This window comes from Branchiostoma floridae, chromosome 5, assembly GCF_000003815.2.
Source record: "Branchiostoma floridae strain S238N-H82 chromosome 5, Bfl_VNyyK, whole genome shotgun sequence".
Classification (NCBI taxonomy): domain Eukaryota; kingdom Metazoa; phylum Chordata; class Leptocardii; order Amphioxiformes; family Branchiostomatidae; genus Branchiostoma; species Branchiostoma floridae.
Genome location: NC_049983.1, coordinates 19,664,378 through 19,690,130, shown reverse-complemented (window position 1 = coordinate 19,690,130; position 25,753 = coordinate 19,664,378). Strand labels below are relative to the sequence as shown.

General features: G+C 40.4%; 4 protein-coding genes across 8 annotated transcripts in view; 1 reads left to right on the top strand and 3 right to left on the bottom strand.

Moving 5' to 3' along the window:
* Positions 1 to 500: 500 nt before the first annotated feature.
* LOC118415905 (cytochrome P450 2U1-like) lies at positions 501 to 5,884 on the bottom strand. Its single transcript, XM_035820838.1, has 7 exons — positions 5,595 to 5,884; positions 5,071 to 5,260; positions 4,054 to 4,592; positions 3,619 to 3,783; positions 2,916 to 3,032; positions 2,397 to 2,538; positions 501 to 2,010 (listed from the first exon to the last, which is right to left on the bottom strand). Exons 3-7 carry the CDS (start codon positions 4,321 to 4,323, stop codon positions 1,829 to 1,831), a joined length of 876 nt encoding a protein of 291 aa, XP_035676731.1. The 5' UTR covers positions 4,324 to 4,592; positions 5,071 to 5,260; positions 5,595 to 5,884; the 3' UTR covers positions 501 to 1,828.
* On the bottom strand, positions 4,357 to 5,771 carry LOC118416246 (cytochrome P450 2C16-like). Its single transcript, XM_035821332.1, has 3 exons — positions 5,595 to 5,771; positions 5,071 to 5,260; positions 4,357 to 4,592 (listed from the first exon to the last, which is right to left on the bottom strand). The coding sequence occupies exons 1-3, from the start codon at positions 5,769 to 5,771 to the stop codon at positions 4,357 to 4,359; spliced, it is 603 nt and encodes a 200-aa protein (XP_035677225.1).
* A 129-nt stretch (positions 5,885 to 6,013) lies between the features above and the next one.
* On the top strand, positions 6,014 to 12,678 carry LOC118415903 (cyclin-dependent kinase 20-like). Of its 2 annotated transcripts, none has more exons than XM_035820837.1 (11): positions 6,014 to 6,113; positions 7,483 to 7,584; positions 7,907 to 7,980; positions 8,291 to 8,330; positions 8,624 to 8,812; positions 9,096 to 9,217; positions 9,479 to 9,541; positions 9,877 to 9,928; positions 10,275 to 10,346; positions 10,737 to 10,892; positions 11,681 to 12,678. In XM_035820837.1, the coding sequence occupies exons 2-11, from the start codon at positions 7,510 to 7,512 to the stop codon at positions 11,858 to 11,860; spliced, it is 1,023 nt and encodes a 340-aa protein (XP_035676730.1). In that variant the 5' UTR covers positions 6,014 to 6,113; positions 7,483 to 7,509; the 3' UTR covers positions 11,861 to 12,678. The 2 variants fall into 2 exon arrangements, with proteins under 2 accessions (XP_035676730.1, XP_035676729.1); XM_035820836.1 differs by lacking the exon at positions 6,014 to 6,113 and adding an exon at positions 6,620 to 6,804.
* A 314-nt stretch (positions 12,679 to 12,992) lies between these two features.
* Positions 12,993 to 25,753, bottom strand: part of LOC118415901 (UDP-galactose translocator-like) — a 53,667-nt gene continuing 40,906 nt past the window's right edge. The window contains exons 1-6 of one of the 4 annotated variants that reach the window (XM_035820828.1): positions 22,192 to 22,234; positions 19,598 to 19,708; positions 16,991 to 17,210; positions 16,477 to 16,591; positions 15,524 to 16,206; positions 12,993 to 13,295 (exon numbers count right to left, since the gene is read on the bottom strand). In XM_035820828.1, the coding sequence (XP_035676721.1) occupies positions 13,262 to 13,295; positions 15,524 to 16,206; positions 16,477 to 16,591; positions 16,991 to 17,210; positions 19,598 to 19,708; positions 22,192 to 22,219 (1,191 nt within the window). In that variant the 5' untranslated portion in view covers positions 22,220 to 22,234 and the 3' untranslated portion in view covers positions 12,993 to 13,261. Of the gene's footprint in view, positions 13,296 to 15,523; positions 16,207 to 16,476; positions 16,592 to 16,990; positions 17,211 to 18,419; positions 18,562 to 19,597; positions 19,709 to 22,191; positions 22,295 to 25,753 lie in introns of those variants that run through there. The other 3 variants (XM_035820830.1, XM_035820829.1, XM_035820827.1) reach the window with 3 other exon arrangements.

Genomic DNA, 25,753 nt, shown 5'->3' with positions numbered 1-25,753 from the left:
ACGCTAGAATAACGTTGCATTTACAGCGGCGGTTTGAAGTAAAAGTTATTTCATTGAAGCTTATTATCGTGGCATATCAGAGTTCCAAAAGTACCATAGTCTGGATGTACTGAAGCCTGCATTCTTTTTTTATACACATGTATCAATTTTCAATGTGTCACTTTCACTGCAGTTGCTGAATCGTGATGATATTCTTGCTTTTCACAGATACCGCATTCGCAACGGTCCTGCCATCTCACTCCCCACTCCTGCAGTCAACATCAGTTCCAGACATTTCATACAGTACACTCAACCCAAACAGCCTCCCATTCTACCCTCCTGCCAAACTAAACCCCACAGCCACCCCCTTTGTCCCCACACCACCTTCACAGCCCACCTCCCCTTTCCTTGGTACCGCCGAACCTCCACTACCCTACTCCCCCATCAAGGAATATCCTATCTGGTCCACACACGACTAATCCACAATTGAATTATTCCATTCAAATTCACCGCACAGCATCAAGGTTAGCCATTCAACATAGCAGACAAATTTATACCAACGTAACAGCTTCTGTCTTGAATGACAACTTTTCCAATGTAAAAACAAAGGTGGTGTTTTTCAATACATCTATCTTAGATTCCAATTACGCAAAAACACAACAGAATACACGTCTTTTTCCAACAAACAGAGGAGAAGAACAGACCGACGCGACTCCACACCTGGTCGGCGTCACAAATTCAAAGAACCCTCTGCTACCAACCGTTGCATTGGTGGTTTTCGTTGTTTTTATAGCCCCCCTTGATTTGTTTTGTTGCGTAAAAAGAAGCAGGGATAAGCCAGACGAATTAAACCTCCCTTTTTCGGAGCAGTTTACACATTTACTTCGGAGCCGGAACCCAATGTACAGAACCTCTGCGCACGTAAACTCCCCAACGCCGGAGCTCGGGACCAAGCGGGACTCAGCTGTTTAAACAAACAACAAGACGTACGAAATCATCAATGTCATGAAGAGGATCCGGAAGAGTACGTACCGTCTTGCCAGGACTATTGCACCGACCAAGAAAATACAGTCTACTAACTAAATGGCTGGCCGTACAGATACGTACGATAGTACTAACAGTAGCAATTGTGGAACGTTGGGTGACGGCGCACGTTGTACGCTACTCAAGTAAGGATATCCTGCCTGTGTATAACGTTATGGATTTATCGTAATTTTTCACGATTATTGAAATTGATCATTGATAGCCATATCTTTACTAACAGATCTACTTTTCAGATTATCATATTGTATGTCAAAATTGGTCATTGTCAAGAATTGGTCATTGTCATTCCTTTACTGATTGACTGAGCGTGATTACACACATAACTTTGAAGTACTATTATATTTGGTAATGTTGTGAATATTATTGAATGATTATCAATGAATTCCATTGAACAAGCCCTTACCTATTTTTGACGATACACTGCCCACGTTACATGACCAGCCTTTATTAATGAACATGAATACTCTGTGACGTAATTATGGTTTTATGTCGGTTCTTTTGTCTTCTGGTGTGTGTGACTTCAGACGTCAGTTACATCTTCTGCTACATCAGACTTCAGTTACATCTGCTGAATAAATATTTGTATATCTGGCTTATCATTCATTTTTACAAGTGATATTATTGGCTTAGTTAACTACAACTACAACTAGAGTTCTACAACCCCGTACCTTCGTCAAGTAGTTTTGTATCATTACAATGTAATTAGAAACTTATCCAGATCACCTAATTTCCATTCTATATTACATTCTTGGAGTTTTGTGTATGTCTATGAAACAGACCACCACAATTTCACAAACTGCGAACTTTACTTCTTTAGTTCAGCAACGAGCTGAAATGGTGCCGGGGCATACACCAACCCAAAGACTCCCTCGGCAGACGGCATGTCATTGCCCTCTGGCGGTTTGAACGTGAAGCGCTGTAACAGGGAGGTAAAGATCAGGAACAGCTCCACCTTGGCCAGCCGTTCACCAGGACAGAGGCGACGACCTGAAAAACAGTTGTGGCGCCATTCATTATATACCGTGTTCTTTCACAGGGAGCATGTGAGAACTTGTCTCCAGTCAAAGCTTATTAAAGAGGCGGAGGTCGTTTCTTCTGTCTGACTTACCGCACTTTCTATCTAACAGATGTCCTCGGACAAGTTCTCCAACGAACATTTGGAGGTACTGTATTAAGTGTTTGAACATGTGTTATGTGACTGTATTCACCTGCTTATCTGCTTGATAACGGGACCATATAGTCACATTATTGACAATTCCATTTACATTTAGTTACCGGACAACTTTAAGGTTAGCCATTCAATATGGCGGACTATACTAAGGTCACGTGAGCGTAAACACCCTATACAAGCCCTGTAAGGGTTCCAGACTCACCCATAGAAAACACGATCATTTCTTCCCTCTTAGTAAACTTCCCGGTGTCGTCAAGAAAGCGGGTAGGGTCAAACTTGTTCGGCTCGGGCCAGAGCTGTGGGTCACGCAGCACCGACCAGATGTTCACCTCCACTGAGGTGGCCTGAGTGAAATATAGGATAAGATTTGTTTGTTTGAACTTTGTTTTATTCATGAAAGCTCAAATCGGCCTGCAGGCCGCTTTCCATTGAGGTCATGAGGGAAGAGGCAAGGGTCAGACAAAGTACATAACCTAGGTAAGGGTCAGACAAAGTACATATTAATTCGTTACTAAGACTACTCTATGAATCATGCTTGGTTCTAAAGCAAATCCGTATTTAGGATACGATACATCCAGCGGAAAAGGTAAGACCAGGAATCTTTGCTTTCAACTTTCAATGTGCCTTTGAGTTACGTTCCTGATGTACTGTTATTCCTACAAGCCACCAAATTGACACAGGTGTGGGAAACTAACCATCTAGCATATACACTCTGCCCTACCTTGGGGATATGGTAACCCCGGAAGACTATATCACTGGTGGTAAAGTGTCCAAATGCCATTGGAGCGGTTGCTGCCACCCTGCTTACTTCACTCAACGTGGCCTCCGTGTATGGCATCTGTGCCGGGAAGAAAGAATTGTTTAAACGATATCACTTGGCAACAGTAGATTTAACATATAACAGTAATGAGGATGTGTGCCTGTGTGGTTTTTGTCGAGAAATTTCAGCGAGGCTGTAACTGAGTCAAACATAAATAGAATAATAAAGAGACTCTTTTTTACACAACCATTGCTTTATTCTCACCAACGTTTCGGTGACCGTCTGTCACCTGCTTCAGGGTAATTCTGACTGGTTCACATTGTACTGCAGGACAGGTGTCGCTGCTCACACTTCAGATGCGCTCACAAAAGGTTAAGTATGTTATATATGTACATATAGCTTTGTGCAAAATATCAGAGTCAAACTATCCTGTCACGAGACCACTGTGGCCTTACGACACACCGATGCCGCAGGAATGTTCCCAGTTAAAAACTATGCGGCGTAAGTTAGACGACTGGTTAAACCGGGACCTAAAGATCCGCTAAAAGCGCAGTCACATGGGATGTGGTCAGGGCCCCGACAACGGGGGGTCCCGACAATGCTTTACGCTGAATTCAGAAGAGAGGCCCCCTTTGTATTACGCTAAACGCAACTGTGCCTTTACCTGACTGCGATGTTCCATGGAGGGGTCCTGGTTGGGTCCCAGCACGCTGTCTATCTCCTGCTGTACTTTCTGCTGGATGTCCGGATGGAGAATCATGAACAGTACGGCCCAGTGCAAGGTGGTCGCTGTTGTGTCAGTACCTGCCAAGAACAGTTGGCGGACGAGCTTCGGAAAAGAAGAAAAATGAAAACAATTCATTTGTGCAACACGACAGTTTGTAGAGGGATGTTATTATCTACGTTGTATCTTAAGTATAGAATGGGTAATAAGATGCTATCAACTGGTTTCCAACCGAAGGCTGCGAAGCACAACGTGCATGCCGTTGAACAAACAATTATTATAGATAACGTCATGTTTTCAAAGTTACTCCTCGATTTTTTCTCTTTCTTATTGCTATTTTCTTGTTGTTCTTGTTGTCATTGTTGTTTTATTTACCTCAACATGTTGCTCTTCGGTGAAGGTCGAATTCTGGTCTCCCTCTCGCTTTTTAGCTTCCAGGAGAAATGTGTCCAAAAAGTCCCTGATGTCATTCGGGTCAAACGTCTCCTTGTGTTTTGCTATTTCCTCTCGAATGTGTTCCCTCAGCTTCAGCTGGTTGTTGAGAAACCGTTCAGATCCCTTTTTTAAGCTAGGAATCACCCGAGCCACTGGGAACAGAATGGGTAGCATGTGATGGCGCTTGACAGAGAACGTTTGTTCGATCATCAGTAGAAGTTCTTTACCCTTGTCATCATCGTACTAGTAGCGGGAACCAAACACGAGAGAGCAGATGACGTTGCAAGTTGTATTCTTCAACAGCCGAGAGATGCAGAAGGCCTGTTTTTCTTTCTTCGTGATGACATCACTGAGTGATCGTGCCTCTTCTAGAATCTTCCCTTCCATGCTCCTTTTGCCTACACCGAAGTCGCGGAGAGCGGACATGGTGAACTTCTTGTGCTCTTTGAAACGAGCAGTGTACGGCTCCAAGAGCAATCCTAAAAAGATAAAAAATTGAGAATGTAGAAAATACTTCTGCAATTGCAAATATGTTACGTAAAAAAACTTTATGTTAATATAGTTTTATTATTATAGTGTGATCTTAGAGAAATCTAGGGAAAAATCTTAATTCCGTTCAAATTGAAATTAATTAATTTTCTTCGGATATTGCCATTGATCTTCCATCGCATGTTCCGAATGAAGGGCAATGGTCACACACAAAAATCAGAAAAGGGAGACTGCTATGCAAAGATAGGCAGATGGTGTTCAACAAGTAGTGTACTGCATATTAGACTGCCCCTTGTTCTATCAACGACAGCCCAGGCCTGTGCGAATCATAAAGCATGTATAAACGTCATTAATATTTCTCTGATACAAAGTCACTAAGCGTACCCACCAAAAATGTACATTTGGTGCTACTGTTTTGGTGCAGATATTCAGTCCTTGCCAGTGGCTGACATGTTTCTGAACTCTTACCTCTTGCACTCTGATCTGGCGACCCATAAACTGGGAAGGGAGGACGGCTGGAGAAAACATCTGCGTTCGTCACCAGAGCCTCACGGATGGCGCTAAAGCCGTTCAGAACAACCCTCGGACGGCGAAACGCGTACACGGTGAAGACGTCCCCGTACTTCTTGGACCACTCTTGGTAAACTACTGGGGTATCCTGGTGGTCAAGAAACAAATCAAATCTAGGTGTCAATCCAGGTTGACGAACCCTGTATGAACGTGGTCAAACCAAGGATGTTATTTAGAGACGTCCTTGTTCAAACTGTATCAACAGCAATATTTGCATGGTCCGACGGCTGCTGAATCTATACATTTCTACAATAACATGTACATGTAGATACGACCTTCTAACAACAGAAGTCAGATAAATTACTTTTTTTTTAAAGTTTCTACCCTGTGCCTCGTGAGTTATATTCATTGGAAGAGATAAATTTCTAGCCTTGAGGCTAAGGAACACAAGTCACATTGTTTTGGACTTTGGACCATCTTACTTTGCTCATGCTGAACAAGTTCCCGACCAGAGGCAGTCCTCTCGGTCCGGGCGGCAAGCCGGCTGCTGCAGACCGCTTCCACAGCACCGTCGTGATGATGACGACAACACCGACTAGCAACGTCTGGAGGCTCCATGACCAGTTGAGGGCGGATAGCAGAACGCTTATGATCGACATGACAAACTTCTGTAGGTCTGTGTCGTCTGTGCAGCTGCTAAGACCTGTGTGACTGCCTCGCGTGTGCCTCGTGACTAGCGATCGCGATTATGTCATAGTCTGTTTCGTTCCATGGTAGGCAGTGGTAGACAAACAGCAGGTGTTTTGAAAAAGAGTTATTTACATGTTCACCAGTAATTTGATCTGCTAATCTACATAAGTAAGTCAATCTACATATCAAATAGATCCCAAGGAATTCATTTTTGTTTTTCAAGGGATGAGTGCGAGATGTTCAACGACGAAAAGAGAATAGAAAACATGGAAAATCTAATCTTTAGATGACTCGGACAAAAACAAACTATGGTAAGGTATTGATTATCAAAATATTAGCGATACTAACTAGTAGCGTTATCTCAAATAACTTCCAGGTTTTCAAGCTTTTTAGGGCGTTTCATGAGTAGAGTAAAGTAGACTGATAGACGTTCATTGATTGATTATCGCATTCAGGCACTAGGATCTAATGCATTGTCAGGTAAATGTAGAGAACATCATAAATTTTTCTTAGTTATATCCCTTTTTTGTTCTGTCAGTAATCACTTCCGTCATCTTAACCATCTATTAAACGTTACAATCTCACCCAACATCTGCTTCGAGATTACCGGAATGCACCTGCTGCTAGGGTGGTCGATACCATTGCTATTAGAGGGGGTTGATATAAAACATTTTGTCTACAAATTACAAAGATAACTGATATAAGCCAAAGCATTATTTTTTCCAGAAAATAGATTTATTTGTTCCACACGGACAAATTGATTGATTGGCGATGTGTACTATTTGTTGAAACACCAATAATACTAACCCCTCCCTTAAACTTGAATGGTACGCCCTGAAAGCATTCTGGGAAGCATAGTTTGTTGTCATGTCGGTTCCTCGGTCGTTGTTCGCCCTATCATGATATGAGACTAGTTTCAGCACCTGTAATGTGGAAGTAATGTGACTTTTTCAACAGCGGAAAGGCAGTCAGTTTGCACCGAACACACCAGGAGTATTCCAGGTAAAACAATGAAGTACATGTAACCTGGCAACGCGCAAACCACCTTTCCATACTTGTGCCCCCCTCCCCATGTTTGCTGTATGTTTACATGTACGACAACGACACCAAGTTCTCATATATGCTTGTGTTTGCAAGTGATAGCTTATTGGTAGTAGTAGCTTATGCATTACTGTATGTCAGTTTTTCCTGATCCAAGATGTAACGTTGTCAGCTGTTTCTTACCATGGCAATACACATTGGGGTTTGCTGAAAAAATCTGAAAAGGCTGTGCTCTTTGTCTACAAATTACATTTCTCCAAGGAGCTTTTGCTCCTTGATTTCACTAATAGTGGTGTAACGTTACATGTTTATTATGCTGTCCCCAAAGGTTAATGAAAGTTAAATTACAAAGTCTTGCCCGTGGGCTAATTGAAGGTAACATGGAAGGGGCGCAAACAGTGTAAAACAATATAGCAAGCGTCTACTCTAGTTTTAAAAGCTAACTCTAGGTTCTTGGTTATAACTTATTGGGTTCGACTTCTTTTCTTAAATAAATTTGTCTAACCTCCTTTGCATTTCAATTCATAGTTAGTTTTTTTTTTAGTTTTCTCATGCTACTATTACTACTGTACCCATTATGGATGTTTGTTTTAAGTGTTTGTTTCTTCATCATAACTTTAAAACATTATTTCTGTGCAGATGCAACAGGACACAGCCTAGCTGAAGATGGAACAGTACACTATTATGGAGAGGATTGGGGAGGGTGCGCACGGCATCGTGTTTAAGGCCAAACATGTAGAGGTAAGCTTGATCTTCATCTTTGTAATCAGGATTGACCTTTAAAAAATCTTTAAGTTAGTGGATGGAGAAGTTCCATTGGATGACAAGAGAAGGGTTTTCACCATATTACCTGTAACGCTACTCATTTCACCTATCCTCATGTAAGCCTAGTGCACCAGTTCCTGTAGCATTTTGGTGTATGTCTGGTTTTTAAGAGTGACACTTTTTAGCCATAACAAGATACCTGTATACTAAACAATGGTCATAGTAATTGGTACAAAAATTTTACATCGGTTTCATTCCTTGCAAATGTGTTTGCTAATTCACTTGTTTGTCCTTCCAGAGCGGTGAAGTGGTGGCACTAAAGAAGGTTCCACTGAGGAGGCTGGAAGATGGCATCCCGAACACTGCTCTTAGGTATACCCAGTACCATAGAAGCTAATTCATGGTTGTGTGTATGCGCAGAGTGGCGTATTGAGTGTAGTATGACAAAGTTGGAGACTCCTGGCTGTACTTGGGGAATCATGTGACATTGTAGCCTCCTTCGCAGACTTATTTGAGCAGTGGCATCTATATTTTGGGGGGGTGGGTGGCTGGAGCGCAGTTTGCAATTTTCAACATTGTCCAAGGCTCTCAATAATTGACAGCACATGTATAAGCAAGAAAGTAAGCAATGCAGATTCTGTACTTTTGCTTTGCTGACTGTGTAATTTTATTCCATAAACAGGGAAATAAAGGCTCTTCAAGAAATAGAGGAGAATCAGCATGTAAGTGTCTGTCTTCCTATTTGTCTGAATTCGAATATAAAAACTTCTTAGGTAAATCTTCTAACATTTGCCATGGTTTTATTCTGCACAGTGATTTCTCCACAGCATATTTATCACTCAGCAAGTATGCATTTCCATTTCATTACTACTGTACTAAAGAACTCTTTTAACTTCAAACTTAGAACACCTTATAAATTTCTGTGCCCCTTCAACTGCGAAATCTAGTCTTGACAAAAACAAGACTGATATTACTGTATCACTGTTGACATCTTTCCCTGAAACTCTTCTTTTAGGTGGTGAAACTACGCGAGGTGTTCCCACACGGTACTGGGTTTGTGCTCGTGTTTGAGTACATGTTGTCGGACCTGTCCGAGGTTCTGCGCAACTCTAACCGTCCGCTGACCGAAGCTCAGGTCAAGAGTTACATGATGATGTTGCTGAAGGGAGTGGCCTTCTGTCACGAGAACAACATCATGCACAGGGTGAGCTGCCTTAAAAGATACTTCGGGACTTCTGTTTAAAAAAAACATGGAAGTAGATTAAACTGTAAAATGCCTCCACACCTGACTGTTACACCAAAAAGAGCCAGGAAAATACATGTAACAGCAATCAATCTTCAATGAAAGTAGGAGATTTTTTTTGGCAATGAATCTGTATCTACAGTACACATTGTGTCTACATTGTCTAGTTGGAGACTGAAGCTTTCTGTAAACTACAATGTAATGTGGACTGAGCTTTTTTTCCCCATTTTTGGTCACTCTAAAGGACTTGAAGCCAGCAAATCTACTAATAAGTGAGACCGGCCACCTGAAGATAGCAGACTTTGGTCTGGCACGGGTGTTTGCTAATGAAGATGGGAGATTATACAGTCATCAGGTCGCCACAAGGTAGGTACACTATTCTGCAATTACATGTATTGTCCATTTCAACACAATATATAGACACAACCCATGGCAAATAGGACTGTGTCATTGTAAAGGATGCTCAATAAGCTTACCAAAATAACCAATGACATTTAATGAAATTGATGAAATGAGAACAGACAAATGACAAACAAATATCATGTTTCCAAACTTTTCAACTTTTCCAAGCATCTTCTTCTTTTTGTTTTTTTTTAATATGCGTTTTTCTCCATTTCACACCTAAAGATGGTACCGGGCCCCAGAATTGTTGTATGGAGCAAGAAAGTATGAGGAGGGAGTGGATCTTTGGTGAGTATTTCTATCACCCACACTACTAGGTATATGTCATGTATATCTTTTAGATGTTTGTCTTCTAACTGAGGTAATTTGGGCTATCAGTTTTCTGGAAATATCTTGCTTTGTTGGATTAGAAAAATAAACTGAAAATCTTTGGGGGCTACCATCAAAATGCCAACAAGATTTTAATCATCTTACTGGTATTGAAAGTTCCCCCACTACATGTCCACTACAGTCGATGTAATAGTCAGTTGAATAAATAAGTAACCTTAATGTTGAATACTTGTGCTTTATCCATTTTTGTTGATCTGTAAAATATCTGTTCTGTGTGTTTGTTTTTTCTCCAGGGCTGTTGGATGTATCTTTGGAGAACTGTTGAACAACTCCCCTCTCTTTCCTGTAAGGCTTTTGTTTTGTTCCATCAATAAATGAAATGAAAATGTTACAGTTACAAATGATAAGACTAGCATTAGTGCAAAGACTAATAAGTTGCCAGCTACATGTATCTTTGAGATTGCAGAGCATTGAGGTGTTGGTTGAGTATAGACCAACTTATCAATCATACTAGGCTGCAAATTGGATGGCCTTAATTAGTTAATCATGGTTACTTTTTGAGAAACTGCTGCTAGTATTATGTCAAACTATTTGAAAACTTTGAAAGACATGTCTGTTGTAATAAGAGCCTTCATATTTCTATTTGGTTGCAAATGTTTAGGTTGTGTCCTTTTGTGTCTTTTTCGCTTAGGGTGAGAATGATATAGAACAGCTATGTTGTGTACTGAGAGTGCTGGGGACTCCCAATGAGAAGATATGGCCGGTAAGTTAGTTAAGCATGTTTCTTGCAACAATTCTTATATTGGAAAACTTGCAGTATTTGTATAGTAGAGGATAGTAGAGTTTTCTTTTTACACAACCAGTTCATCTTACCTGCTAATATTTCATTCCTTGTCAGACATTTTCCTTATACCCTCTAACTGAAGTTCTACTTGTTGCCGCTATATGTAGCCGATGTAGGTGGCGCTTTTGCAGCTATCTTATGAGCTACCAACCTGAATTATTTTTGGTTATATATCTTTATTTGGATATCATTGTTAGCATTTGTATATTATTGGAAGACTGTCTTAGTGACTGACTTATTAAAGATATGAGTACATGATTTAACTGTTACTTAGTTAAAGTTTCCCATTCCTTTTTCCCTTATGTTCAGGGCATGTCGGAGCTACCAGACTACAATAAGATTACTTTCCCCGAGAACCCCCCCATCCCTCTGGAAGTGGTTGTGCCCGACGCCTCCCCCCAGGCCATTGACCTGCTGAAGAGGTTCCTAGTCTACCCCTCCAGTCAGAGGGTGTCAGCAAAGGAGGTCAGTGGTGGTTACTGTGTGTGTTTGCATCTTTTAGCCAGGAAATGGCTAGAATACTGTAATTCCTGATTTTTTCACTGTAATGTTATGTTCACGGTTTTCACGGTGACGACTGTAACGTGAACTTATCATTACCGATAAAAAATAATTCACAGACTTTTTTCATGCGCACTTGCCTCGACAGTGAACATTTAGTTCCGAGAACAAGTTAAATTTTCTCAGACCGTGAAAATTTGGTACCGTGAAGATAAAGTGAATTACAGTAGTAGTCAGTAGTATGTGCTTGTTGCCATAAGAACCAAAGTACACACAATCTAGACAGTCTACCCCTCCAGTCAGAGGGTGTCAGCAAAGGAGGTCAGTGGTGGTACTGTGTGTGTTTGCATCTTTTAGCCAGGAATTGGCCAGTATAGTAGTCAGTAGTATGTGTCTATCCCTCCAGTCAGAGAGTGTCAGCAAAGGAGGTCGGTGGTGGTAGTGTGTGTGTGTGTGTGCATCTTATAGCCAGAAAGTTTTATAGTAGTCAGTAGTCAGTGACATCTTTGGTAACACATGGGGAATGGAGCTTCTACTCCTTCATCAGAATTGCCTTTAACTTACAAAAGATTATTGGGTTGTTTGGTAGATAAATTTGTAGATAATACGTATAATGGTACTTTTGTTTGGATCATTGTATGTCTAGGTTAGTGTTTTTGTTTTTAGTTGATAGTTTTTAGCTGACAAGGCTTCTATAACCCTAATGAATTACTAGAGACGCCATAAATGTTGACACTTCCATCCATCCACAGGCCTTACTACATCCCTACTTCTTTACGGAGCCTTTACCGGCCCATCACTCCGAGCTCCCCATTCCGCAGCGCAGCAGCAGGAGACACAGACAGCGTGGACACGTGCACGAGTTTGATGTGGACGCTCCGCTGGCGCAGTCTCTCGTCGATCCAGATCTGCTCGCCCCTCATGTCAGATAGAGTCTTCATTCTGTTCTTGTACATATTGGTATTATATTCTATGCCATTGGCATATTCTGCTGTAAATTTTGTCGTTTTATTTCATGGTAGGAGGTTTTTGCAGTGTTCTACAGGTATATTCACAGTTGAAACAGTAGTATAGTAGTAATACAATGTACATTGAAATCTAAATTAGTGGTGGAAAGATCACTGCAAAATTTACAATGATTACAAAGAAATAAGGAAATGTTAAATGCTTTCTTGACACTTTTCTTTGCTGTAGATATGCTCTCAAAATATCAATGTGCTACTTAAGTGAATTATTGTTTGTTTTGTATTGTTAGTTCTTACAAATGTATATAACGTCCTTCTTCTTATGAAGCAACAAGAATATTTTGTCAAAAGCAAATGATAAATTGAGGACTGGAAGACTGAAGTATTTTTAACAGTAATCAGAAACTAAAGTCAATAATTTCTTTATTAACAACTGATGATAATGACTTTATCAACATTATACTTTATTAACATTTGCTTTGCAACACATTGTAAAAAAAGAATGATAGAATCAAATAAGGGCATAAAGGATTAAAACAAGTCTTGTATTAAAGATCTGTGGTAGATATGACAAAGCAGAACTTTTGATAAAATTAAAAGACGTTGAAAATATAATTGAAAAGATCTGTGTTACATTATCATTTTTTCACATTTCAGCATTGTCGAGATTCTCATGGCCAGTATTTAGATAAAACATTGAATTTGTGTACTTGTTGATTTGATTCTTTTGTTTTTAGATTATGCAACAATACAACATTCATTGGAAAAGCAAAAATACATGTATCCTGTTACACAAATTGTTGGCAAAACTTGTTCTGTTTGTATCAGGCACTTCATTACTGACTTTATCAGTCTATCCTGAACAAAATTAGTTACACTCAACCATACACAAACACCAGCTCCAAACACTATAAGCCCTCTACATCCTACATAAACCGTAGCACAACACGACAAGCAATCCATCTATATTTCTCTCATAATTTGTTTTGTGATAAAATCTTAATGCAAGACACTGTTTACTACACTTAACTACATGTAGACAGCAAAAAAAGGAAGTACTAAGCTGTACAGCGCAACAAAGTTCCCAAAAATTTTGGAGGTATGTACTGTACCTTTACAAAACAGTCATTGATTGAAGAAAATTTGTTGTAACTGTATGCATATGTGACTGATGAACCTCTTCAACAACAAAGTTCCCACAATCTTACAAGCCAGGGAAAACCATAGACCAGGAAGGATCAGAGGATGGGACAAAAAGACAAAGTTGCACAGCATGTCCAAACTGGGCCAAAAGCAGTTTTGATCGTTCCTGGTCTAGTTCTAGTGCCACACACATGCTTGACAGGACCTCACCACACCACCATGCAATCACTCCCCCTTCTCTCCCTTCAACTTAGAGGGCCTGTGGCAACAAAAGATGGGAATAATATAAGACTCACAATATCAGTCTATGGATACATGCTACTAAAGTGTACTCTGTTTACCCACACTAAAGCACAGCAACACCACACTTTGAAGCAGTGCAGAAACAAAGCTGATTAGTGGCAGAAATGGTAGAATGTTAAAAATGACTACTAGCTACTTGTCATTATCATGCATGCATTATCATTTTCCATTGCATATTTAAAATTACAAGATGGGGTGAAATCAAAATGTGTAAGATATTATGTTAGGAAAAGATAGTGATATGAACTTCTGAAAGTTAATGGTGGTGAAAACTAGACTATGAATGAATTGGGCATGTCTACTCACTTCGTATCATTAATAGCTTTCTGCAATCTGTGCATCATGCATCCAAAAACATGCAGTGTCGAATTTCAAAATGTTATTTAGGAGAGAGGGCGTAATGTGATAGAACAATCAAAAGTCATGGTCAATGTGTCGTTTACAGGTTTTATTCAATTTCATAGCTATCCACTTTGACAGATATGATTTGACATCAAATTCACTGATTCAATAGACATACTGTAGGCATTGTGTAGTCTAGCCAAAGTTTGACCAAAGCTTAAGAATAAGATCATAACATGGGAATTCTGACTGAAATGAGCAAAATTAATTGTATGGAAACAATCTTAGACATGTATTTTTTGTTTGTTTTGGGGTTAAAAACAAAAAGGAAAGGTCATTGCATCACATGATTGCAATACAAGCTAAATGTTTAAGACTTGATATTTGCAAATGAAGAGAACTTCTCTATTCAAGAGTCATCAACTGTGAATTCAAACACTGACAGTTGTTACAAGTGGTCTTCCTTTTTTGTGATGTCGGCAAATCCTTGCTGAAACTAAAAAAATGATGGAGAATGATACTGTGAATCTAGATGATTTAAAAGTTTTCAATTACATCATACATAATGTACAAACCATAAAACCTATTATACACACTGCTTCAGATACAACACATTTAACTGTCTTCTCACAAAATGTGACTTCTGCATATTTCAACATGTTGCTCAATATATACATATGTCTTGAAGACAGAAAGAAATTAAAATCTCTATACACCTTACTGCCCTGAGATCTTCATCGAATATCAATGCTATACACAAACACACCATCTGCAGTGGTGTAACAACTGCAGTGGTGATACATGCCTCCACCCCTGAGGCAGTGCCAAAAACTGGTCCTCATAGTTAGAAATGCGGCATATCTATGGTTTCTTAGATCTCCCTACCTACTAGCAAAATATGTAAGAACTAAAAGATTAAGCTGGTCGTCCAATTGAGACAGAGCAATAAGTCAACTTCACAATCAAATATCGGATACTACGACATTATATGCAATATTTCCTCATTTTATTGCATTATATCATTGCTAAACGTTTAATCATCGCAATGTTTCACCATTGTTCCCCACATAGTTGCAGCTCAGCTGCATATATCTACCCTTAAAACATACCATGTAAAATGGCACCAATACCTGCATTACATTTCTTCCATAACACAGACTATATACATGCACAAGTCGAATGAGAGTTTTGTGCACAAGACTTTTCCACATGTTTTGGAGGCTCCCCCACCTTTAAACTTGACCTGGTTTTCACTTTCGTCCTTTCCACTGGAAAGACTACTCTCTAAAGATATAACAATTATGATCATCTGATTCAGAGAGCCCTTTTTCAAACAAGGAGAAATCAATTTGCATCCAACCCCGCCTTATAGTGCCTTTTGTTTTCATCAGCAAAGAACCTACAAAGCCGAATAGAAGACAGGCTATGCAGTTATATTATGCTTTTTGTAACAACAAGGAAAGAATTTGTGTTATCACACTTTTAAAGTGGGTTATCAGTTAACACCATACTAGTGGTTGAAAATCTTGGTTCCTAGATTGCCTGCTGTCGGTCTTGCTAAAGATCATGATGATGATGATGATGAAATGCAGATTAAATTGATCATTACACATTTTTACAATTATTGAAAGCATAAAATGATGCATATGTGCAGCTGTGCCTCTAGACATGATTTTCTTGATTTCCTAGAATTCTGTTCCCAACAACTCAAAGCACAATGAAAGGCATACCCACAAATTGCAAGAAAGGCCATGTCAATCAAAGACACAGAAATGTATGTTGATCAATGTCTTGGTTTCATTAAGTAACACACGGAACCTTCAAAAGAAAAAACACTATCACCCAGTTTCGGATATCTTGGTCGGGAGGCCCTTCATCCCGTCGCTGTTTGTCGTGGTTGGGCGCGCAGGTTTACCGTACAGGTAGATGGAAAAGATGACCAGCGTCGCTCCGAAGGCGAACTGCAGCGTGATGTGAAAACTGAAGAGGTACACCGACGCGATGCACGACAGGATGATGGAGAATGACGTGGCGAAGCCCTTGAGGATGTTGTCTGCGTACTTCACAACGACTGCGACCAAGAGGCCGCCGAAGGCCTGCATGCAGATAGTCATCCAAGTCACCCAGTTGTAGGCGTAGAAGAAGCCCTTTTCCGAGACGGCGGCTCCGTCTTTTGTCCACATGGATATCAGTCCGAGGAGGATGCTGAAAAAGGCCAGCTGGATGTTTCGAACCCAGACCGATGCCACCGAACCTTTGAGGACTTTCTCAAAAAACACCCCCGCAAAGCCAGAAGATATACAAGATACCACTACGGCTATCAGCCCGAGGAGTGGGTTCTGTTCGGTTTCTACTTTCTCTCCTGTTGCCTTTCCTGAGCTTGTGGCACCAGTGGACTCCAGCTGGACAGCAGACACCCCAGCAAACAGCAGGAACAGAGAAACCCACTGCATACGACTGATACTCTTCCCCAACATCAGGATGGAAAACAGAGCTGTCGTCATGATCTTCAACTGGTAGGTCACCTGTAAAACAAAAGATATTTTTTGTAACATCAGATCAGCCCCAAACACTAAGAAAGGGTTGTTAAATATGGCTTCAATATAGACCAAGGTAAAATCCTGCTTGATATCAACCCTACAGCTTTGACTATGACTTAACTTTCCTATACGAGAATGGCAGTCAAAGCTGACTCAGGTCTGTTGCTGGAGGCAAATTTGACAATCAAGACAATAAAGATGATAGAAAGTTTGCTGTTTTGAAAAGTGGCTGTGTATTTTACCGAACACACCCACCTGAAAAGTTGCAGCTGACAGGTTGGAAATGGCCACGTATGCCAGGTTATTCTGCAGGGTGTAGACAAGTGCGGGAACGGCCATCTTCAGACTATCCATAGGATTCCCGAACAGTCTGTAAAGGGATATAAAAACTTTGATTAGTTCAGATATTGAATATTTCTCCAAAGCACTGTAATATAAGGGGTAAAATTTCCAGGATGCCAAATGTTCAAACCTCATTGCGATGCAGATACAAAAGATGGTCACAGCCAATCTGCTACACAACTCTTGTTTATAAATATATATATATATATTTATGTATCATTTATATCCACCTTTTGTCTTTATGTATGTATGTATGTATGTATAAATGTAGAAGACCTTTAAAATGTCTCTGTACTTTTGTTGTATCAATAAAGATTGTTTATAAGATGGATACCAGGCTACAATATGATGAAATAAACAAACTTATTCCACAGCTATCAAAATATCAAATGTACAAATATGCAATTTTCATACTAGTACCACTTACTCTGAGTACAGGTGTTGAGTGCAGGCCCTGAAGCCCACGTACTGACACATAATGATCAGGACACAGCCCACCAGCTTCAACACCTCCGCCATGACCACCGCTGTCGTGGAGAAGAACATGTCTCCTGGCATCGTCCGAGCGTAGCGCATGGTCAGGATGAGCGAGGCATTCTGGACGACCAGGATGACCAGACTTATGTACTTCATCTTGGCAGCAAAGCCTGGAGGTAGACAAACAAAAATTAGATCAGAAAATTCAAGTAAACACGTGATTATTACGTGCAAAGACCCAAAAATGCAGACATGCGATTTGCAGAAAGAATGTTCAGATTGCAAACTGAATCACCAGAATGAAAGGTAAACTTTCTGATGGCTTGCAATGTCACAGAGACAAGAAGAAGGTAACTAGTAAAGCCCCGTCTTCAGTAGCAGCTTAAGAATGGAATCTACAATATGTAAAAATGGCAGGATGGGCTGAAAAAACAGGGAGTGGGTACTGGGGAGGGGGAAATATAATCCTAGTGCTTTAGACGCAAAAAAATCCATTTACTGTTGCTATGATTTTATTTCATGGTACCAGGGAAAACTTCTGTGGTGTCATAAATCTGTGGTAAAAACATTCGGTTGAAACACTGTGCAGTTGTAGTTATATATTGGAAATACATATTTGCTGCATCAAGAATTTGCTGTGGAGAGGTCAACAACAAAAAACATGCAATTTAGAAAGTTTCGGGGTTCATACTAGTACTACATACAAATATGTACAAATTGTACACACTACAGCTTCACAAACTGGAACCAACATTACTGTTCCATCTCATAATACTGGAGTTTTCAACAAGTCATTTTAGGTAACAGCAATGAAGTCTAATATAAGCATTATAACAGTTTATCAGGACTTAAGATCAGTCACTAACAAAAACAGGCCCTAAGGATGTAACAAAACAAAAGATGTATGATTTTGCCGTGCAGCTAAACTTTCTCACATAGATTCATTCTATCTCTTGATGCCATACATGTATTTTTAGGTCAAATGAAATGAATCCCAGTTTAAAACTTACTATAGTCAATGTTAACCATTACAACATTACACGGATATCACGGTTCAGTTAGCAAATTAGAAGAAAGGTCAAGCTTGCTACACGAATGTATACACTTCATTACTGGACTTATCACATACTTGGAAACAATTCAAGTTATTCAAGTTGTTCCATTTAAGCAATAAGACATTTAAAACTAGTTTTACCCTTGAAACACTGCTTGATTTTAAACATTATCTAAATTTTAATGAAGACTTACCCGAAATATGTAACTCTTTTACAAACCAGTAGTTGTTTTACACCAACCTTGGTAAACACTGTGCAACAACTAGTTGAACAGCATTGTAAAAAAGGATATAATTAAGTATAAGTGCTATACAAAACAAATACCTGTACGAAAATATGAAGATAGTGTTGAGAAAATCCTCATTTTTGTCACCAAGAACTCCAGTGGGTTCCTTATAAAAAATGGACTACTAGTAGTGAGTAGCAGTTTCAAGAACACCTGAGGGGAGGGTTTTTTACAGTCCACACGTAACACGAGGTCACCTTTTGTGTTCAGCCTTCGTCATACACCATTTCTGACGTAATGGATTCAAGCAAAGGGGACTCGAGTTCATTTAGTTGCCAGAGTTCACCGATGGTTGCATTTCATTGGAACAGAGAAGCATTTCTGGTAGGACTGCATTACAGGAAATCAAAAGATCGTAAAATATGATTGTTAATTCATTTTGTGACCGAGTATAGTCTACTGTTTGCGTCTTTTATCAATGTGGAGACCGTACGAAACAGTCGTTGTGAGTACCCGTGTGACACCCTGGGACTGCCGTCATTGCATGTTTCCTGTGTGCACACACTTTAGACACCGTCGAACCGTGCTGTGTGGCACACTTACATACCTGCCAGGCACATCTATGGTACCTGCCAGCTGCTAACATGGAAAAAAAACAAGTGTATGGGAAGCACTGCAACTACCAGACTGCAACCTGACAACACTGTGGATCTTTCCGACAGTTGCAACAGCATCAGCAGTAAGAGACCATGTTGCTTTGTCATCAAGCGGATTGAATTCTGTGGATCCAGAGGTCGGAGGTTTGAACCCTGGTAAGGCACACTTGTAAGAACTAAACGTCTTGCTTTCTTCTCTTTTGGTGTGGAGTGGCTCTGTGTATGGGTGAGCTTTGGGCATTAGCCTAAGGTATCAAACCTCGGACATAAAATAATCCAGCAAACTTATCAATTGCTAGCTAGCAGTGTGCTTGGCCAAAGACATGAGCTAAAACGAAGCTGTTTGCACTATATCAACAATGAAAAATAAAAATTTATACTTTAACCAAATTTCTTGCCTTGTTTTTTAATCATACGCAATGCAGGCTTCAGAAAGGCATTTAAAAGGATCTAGTCAAGCCAAAATCATGCTGATAAGCTGCGGCCATTATAATATAAGAGAATTCAAAAGTCAAGATAGACCACCTTAAATTTTGTACAGACAACACACAGAACATGTACTAGTATAAGACCACCACCACATGTATCACCAACAAGTGTTAAGAGTTATGGTAACAGACCTGTGTCAATTCCCCCCAGTTTTTCCCATAGATTCAATGCAGCCCGACATGATAGGCACTTCACTGATCGCACAATATCTAACAATCCACCTTCAGTAGTGCTGGAATCCTCTGTGTGGTAAATTCAAAGGTGTCATTTTTAGACATAAATTTCACTACAGTTACCATGTAGCAGTCCAATGGTTCTATTCACCAATGAGCAAAGTGATAAAGAAAGTCACAGTTGTTTTAAGTTGTAATATGTTCAACAACCATTACAAGCTTACTTGAACCAACTGCATTTACAGTAGTTTGTTTGAAATTTTAGTCTTGTCAGATTGTCTGATTTGGTTACAAGCTATTCCAATATTTATATATCTATATGTACCTAATTCTTATAATTGATATATTTTGGATGACCTAGAAAAAAGTTGTGTTTCCTGTTTCCCGACCTATGCTGGAAAAACCTACAGACCCTAGCCTTTCTTTGGGTGGGCAGTGGAGTCTTATAGCTTCCAGCAGTTAGAATTTTTTTCAGCCTGCCTCCTATTCAAGGGAAAAAGTGTTTGTCCTATCTGGGAAAAGATAAATGAATTCACAGATTTGTAACCATTATGCACAAAATCAAGTTTTGACACTGAAAATGTTCTACATCAGGACTGAAACAGGAAACACAATTATTTTCAATAGACCTTATTTCCTTTTCAAGAACCTTTGAATACCAATGGATAGAATGTAAAGCTGGGAGGTTCCATTTTTGGTGAATAGAGACACACCTTGAGCATGTTCAAGAACCCACTCACACTCAATAAGAAGAGTAGCAGTCCTTTCTGGTGTGAGTTGGTCAACCCTATCTATCTGGTCATGCGCAGCTTGTAATCTAAGATGTGTTATGCCTTGGTAGCTATATAATCCTGGTTATGCAAACATACAGATAAACATCATGACATAATTAATGAAAGAGAAGCAAGGTGATGTTTTAGCCATTAATAAGCTAATGTGTAGATCATGGATTGTATCATACAGCCACATGAGAGTCTGTAGAGGAGGACAACCTTCCCACTGATCTTTGGAAGCGAAGAGACAGCCAACAGTTATAGTTACCGAGTCAAACATGCACTATAGGCTAGCATCATAATCTCACATGACAGCTGTGCTTCAGTCAATAGCAAGCTTACATAAACATATAACTGCAACAAGAGCAGTTTAAGCTACCACTGTAGGTTTTACTGTAATAGCAGACAATTCATCAACTGTAACAATTAACAGACAAAGATGACACTTGGTCTTGAAAATACTTTTGTCTCTCAACTGTTGTAATAGTGCTAAGCAAAGTAGCTACTAGTATATGGTTTTCTTGACTTGATATTTAAGAAAAATAGCCATGCAATGCCTGTATGTAGCAAGCCACTAGATGCAATGTACCCAATCGCCACCTTGTGCCTGCAAAGCTTTATCACAAAAGCACTTGTACCAGCTGCTAAAATACAAATAGGATACAACATAAAACACAGAGACACATACATGTGTGTAGACAGTGCAATGTATGGTGGCCCCCTTAGAACTGTAGGGGCCACCCACCTATTTTGAGATGAATAAATAAATTGTAAATAAATAAATGCCCGCCTTTTAAGTCCTTCAAATTATGATTTTATAACATAGTTCAAAGTGCTTTTCTGTGCACAGATCAATAACAGGTGGTGTGCAAGCCCAGATGACACACGTTCACGTTACAACTTCAGAAGTATGAGGCGTAGACTTATGAACAACACCAATCATTACCTAAATCACTGGTACATGTACGAGTAATAAATTAAATAAAATAATAATACTGTAAATGCAGAAATGTTCGCGGTGGATTAATGTTCGCGGTTTGTGGTCACCGCGAAATTAAAGCCACCGCGAACATTTTTCTATTATGGTATAAGACTGCAGTCTATGGTGTTACCGCGAAATTAAAACCACCGCGAAAAGTCCTTTTTCCCGCTAACGCGAAATTAAATCCCCGCGAACTTAAATGCATTTACAGTAGTACAAGACAAGTAGTACCAATGGCTATAGCCACCACATTATCTTGTTGACCAGGGTGTTGTGGCGAATTGGTAAAGGTGCAAAGTGTCTGACATGCCTCCCAACGAAATATTTTGCTGAGGAGCTGAGTAAGAAATTTCCTTGGGGTATTAGATTAGCCCTGGCCTCGCATTTGTTGTCTGTTGGGATCAAATCCAGTCAAACTGGATCCGGATACAAGGAAGAAGGGAGACAAATTTTCCAGTCAGGCCATTTCTATGCTCTTGATCACTATCAACTGCTATGGAGACATAGCACTTCTGTTCAACTGGCGCCGACTTTGCAAACATAACTTTAACGTCTAACGTTAACGATGCACCTGCGCCATTCCATTATATCCTAGCAACTTGATTAGCTTCGGCAAGAGGGCGTATTCAAGAAGTTTTCAGAGTTAAGAAACTCGATAAGATATACGATGTAGCCTGACGTTGTGATAACTTACAACGGTCAAGAAGAAAGCATATCAATCTAGAGGACATAATCTCATTATCAATATTACGATTAACCAACAAAAATTAAGTAAAAACGAAGTAAAGTGAGCTAACCTGCTTGCTTCACACCGTCGGATGCCATGTTGGCAGTTTCTGATGCTATGACCTTTGACAACCTTTGACCTACGACCTAGCAAACACGACTGGCGCGAAAATTACGTCAGTCGAACCGGATTTTACAAAACAAACAAATGGCACACAAAAGACCAACCAGTTGAGAGCTTCAAAGGGACAAAAAGTCAAAAGTAGTCTACAAATAAGACTATCTTCAGCTGACAGACAACGTTGGGTTTTTGTCGTGATTTCTTTAACAAGGGCCGTAACTAAATAGCGCTACAATTTCAACTGTGTTTGTGGATCACCGAAAATTTACCGTTTATGTCATTTGCCGGTGTAAGTATTACTGCCGGTATTATGCCAATGGATGTTAACGTTAGAGATCTGAACTGTAGTTGCATATTAAGGAAACAAAATCCATCACAACATGAGCATACGTAATTAATGACTTAAGTTCTCCCCACGATCTATTTTGTTTCAAGTTGAAAGCTTATTGATATTATTACGCAGGAGAGTTCCTCCCCGTGAGTCTGACCGACTCAACTTCAATGGAAACGGCACGGTAATAAATATTGAAAATGAACTCTAGTTGCGACAACTTTGATTAAAGTTCAGATAATAATGTACATGTGCCCTGTAAAAACTTTATCCAATGTTGCAAGGAATAGCGCCTAGTTTGTCGCGCGTTGACATGATATTAAACATGACCGCTAGATGGCGCTAGAGGCTCTAGCTACAACGAATCAATACGTCGTAATGTTATATTCCCTGGGGACATTTTCACAACATGCGTACTATTTTGAGAAACATTTCGAAACAAACTGAAAAAAAATATTTTTCCGTGTCTGAAGGTAAATGGTAAATATTTGTATCCGTATACGAGATTTCATAGGATTATGCATGTGTGATATAGACTTCTACGTTTGTACAGAGCATGAGTACTCAGGTTTCTGAGAAACACAACGACAAACAGAGAAACACAACTTGCTTTCCAAAATACCTTATGGAGAGTATAGATATGAGTGAACAAACGAGGGACGGCTGATTCAGCTTGTAACGTTAAATATAGCTATGTCTGGTGAGAATCTGCCCTGATCTCAACTCAGGACTAACAGATAAAAAGCAGGCCAGCAAGTTCAGGGAGAGTGTGTGTGAAATAAAGACCGTTCCTCGGCCATGGTAACTCTTGCGTATCTCTTCGGACTTAACCCCAAAGTACCTCTCTCATACCTCATATTCTCATCTCTGACTCGTCACGTGGTGCCTTTTGTTCTCACCGTCACTGGCGTCAGCCACGTGCACGATTTCCTTAACACAGTTTTAAATGAGCTGACATCTAGTCGTAGAACATGTTTTTGTGGACGGTTATTTGACATATCATTTTAAACAAAAAATCACAGCAAGTGAAGAAAGGACAGGGCTTATAATTATAATCAATTTATTGAAAATCTCTTGTAAAGGAATATACATCGTCCCAACATTTGTCATAGAGGCACCGCCTCATTCACATATGAAGATTTTGTTTACAACAATAGAAAGTATCGGAACAACTTAAAAGTATGCATACATGGGATCCACTGTACATGCATGACGTTTGTCGACGACTCACAAAAACCAATCAACGCTTACTCAGAGTCTTACAAAAATCAAACAAGTTGCTTGTAACACTTCACTGTAACAAAGTTGGCTGTCCTCTACGTACATATATTCTAACGTATACAATCATAGTGAGGAACAAAGCAAGCGTATACAGCGTTTGACTATACTGGGACCGTCTATACAAAAGATATTTGGTTTGGTGTGTTAGGCACGTGTACATACATGCAATCCGAACACATAGATCAAAATACAGTAAATGTCTTACACTTAAATTTCAATCGTCAAAAAATAGAAACATCTTTGGGCAGCAGCGATTTACGGTCAATATATCTCTACTCTCTGTGACTAAGGCATCACCATTTCACTATGATCGAATGGTCAAGACCGAATCTAGAACGTCTACGGATAGAAGAAGGGAGCATCACCGTAATCATCGGTATCAGGATATTCGTTAGGGCCACTGTTTTCAGGTATTTCAGGGCGGCTGTCTGTTTCGGGTACTTCAGGGCTGCCTGGTCCAGGACGCTCGGGACGGCCACCTGGTCCGGGACGCTCGGGACGGTCACCTGGTCCGGGACGCTCGGGACGGTCACCTGGTCCGGGGCGCTCGGGACGGTCACCTGGTCCGGGACGCTCGGGACGGTCACCTGGTCCGGGACGCTCGGGACGGCCATCTGGTCCGGGACGCTCGGGACGGCCACCTGGTCCGGGACGCTCGGGACGGCCACCTGGTCCGGGACGCTCGGGACGGCCATCTGGTCCGGGACGCTCGGGACGGCCATCTGGTCCGGGACGCTTGGGACGAAGGCCTAATAGACGCTCCAGAAGTCGCTCTATTCCCTCTGGCATTTCACGTCCCTCGAATAACCGCTGCAGCATGTCGACGAGTCGCTCAGCCACATGTGGGGGAGGGCCGCGCCGACCACGACCAGGCTGAGGTCGGGACCTGGGGTTGGGGTCTCCTTCAGGCAGAGCACCCGGATCGCTGTCACCACCGTAACCTGCGCCATCAAGGTTACCTGGGGGTTGGATCATAAGAAAAATCTTTATTTAGAATGCATATACATGTGCTACGGTGACTGCTACCATTTATGATGTTGCGCCCTTTGAAATGAAAGTTTGCCACTTCGTTTTCTAGGTGTGAAAATACAGCTGAAGAACCAGATTTGAAAATTGCAGCACTAAAAATTCATACGATTGTCAATCAACATGACAATCAACAAATATCAATAAAAACTGACGCTCACCTGATGAATCCTGTGGTTGATACTGCGGGTGTCCCCAACCACCACCTCGGCGAGGCCATGCTTCAGTTGACAGCACAGCCACGGAGACCAGTAGAACACACAGGGCAAACTTCGTCGTCATCTTCAGTCTAGCGATTTGCAAAGATACAAAAGTATTAGCTGTTTAGAGTTAGAAAAAATAGCGTTGTTGGTCGGTAGCGCGCATAATGTAAAACTTGGTGGACACAGAAAGGTAACTTTGCCTATATCGGCGTGAGAGGAACATTTGCAGGCTTTCTTGTATAATGATATCCGTTTTATTTCCCCTTTTCAATAATGTCTAGCTATCGCTACGTCTGTTCACCGAACAAAGATAAGATGGTAACAGTCGCCACATTTTAGATTCATGAACTGGAAGATCACATTGAATCGCCTCCTACAAAAAATATTCACGGTAAGAAATTCGCCTAAACTGAATTTCAGTTCATGAAGGAATGCTGAAAGTTCATAGATTCTATACTAGAAAAAAACTACAGGCTTTGTTTTATACAGTATGCAATTACAGTGAATTTCTGGTTTCAATGGATGATGAAAGTATTGTATTATGCATTGACGATAGACTTTGCAGAACTAGAAGCTTTCTTTTCAAGAATGTAGACGAGAAATTTCAGTACTGTGTGGATGTGAATCAATTTAAGAATAGTTTAGAAATAGTCTCACCTGTAGCTCGACGG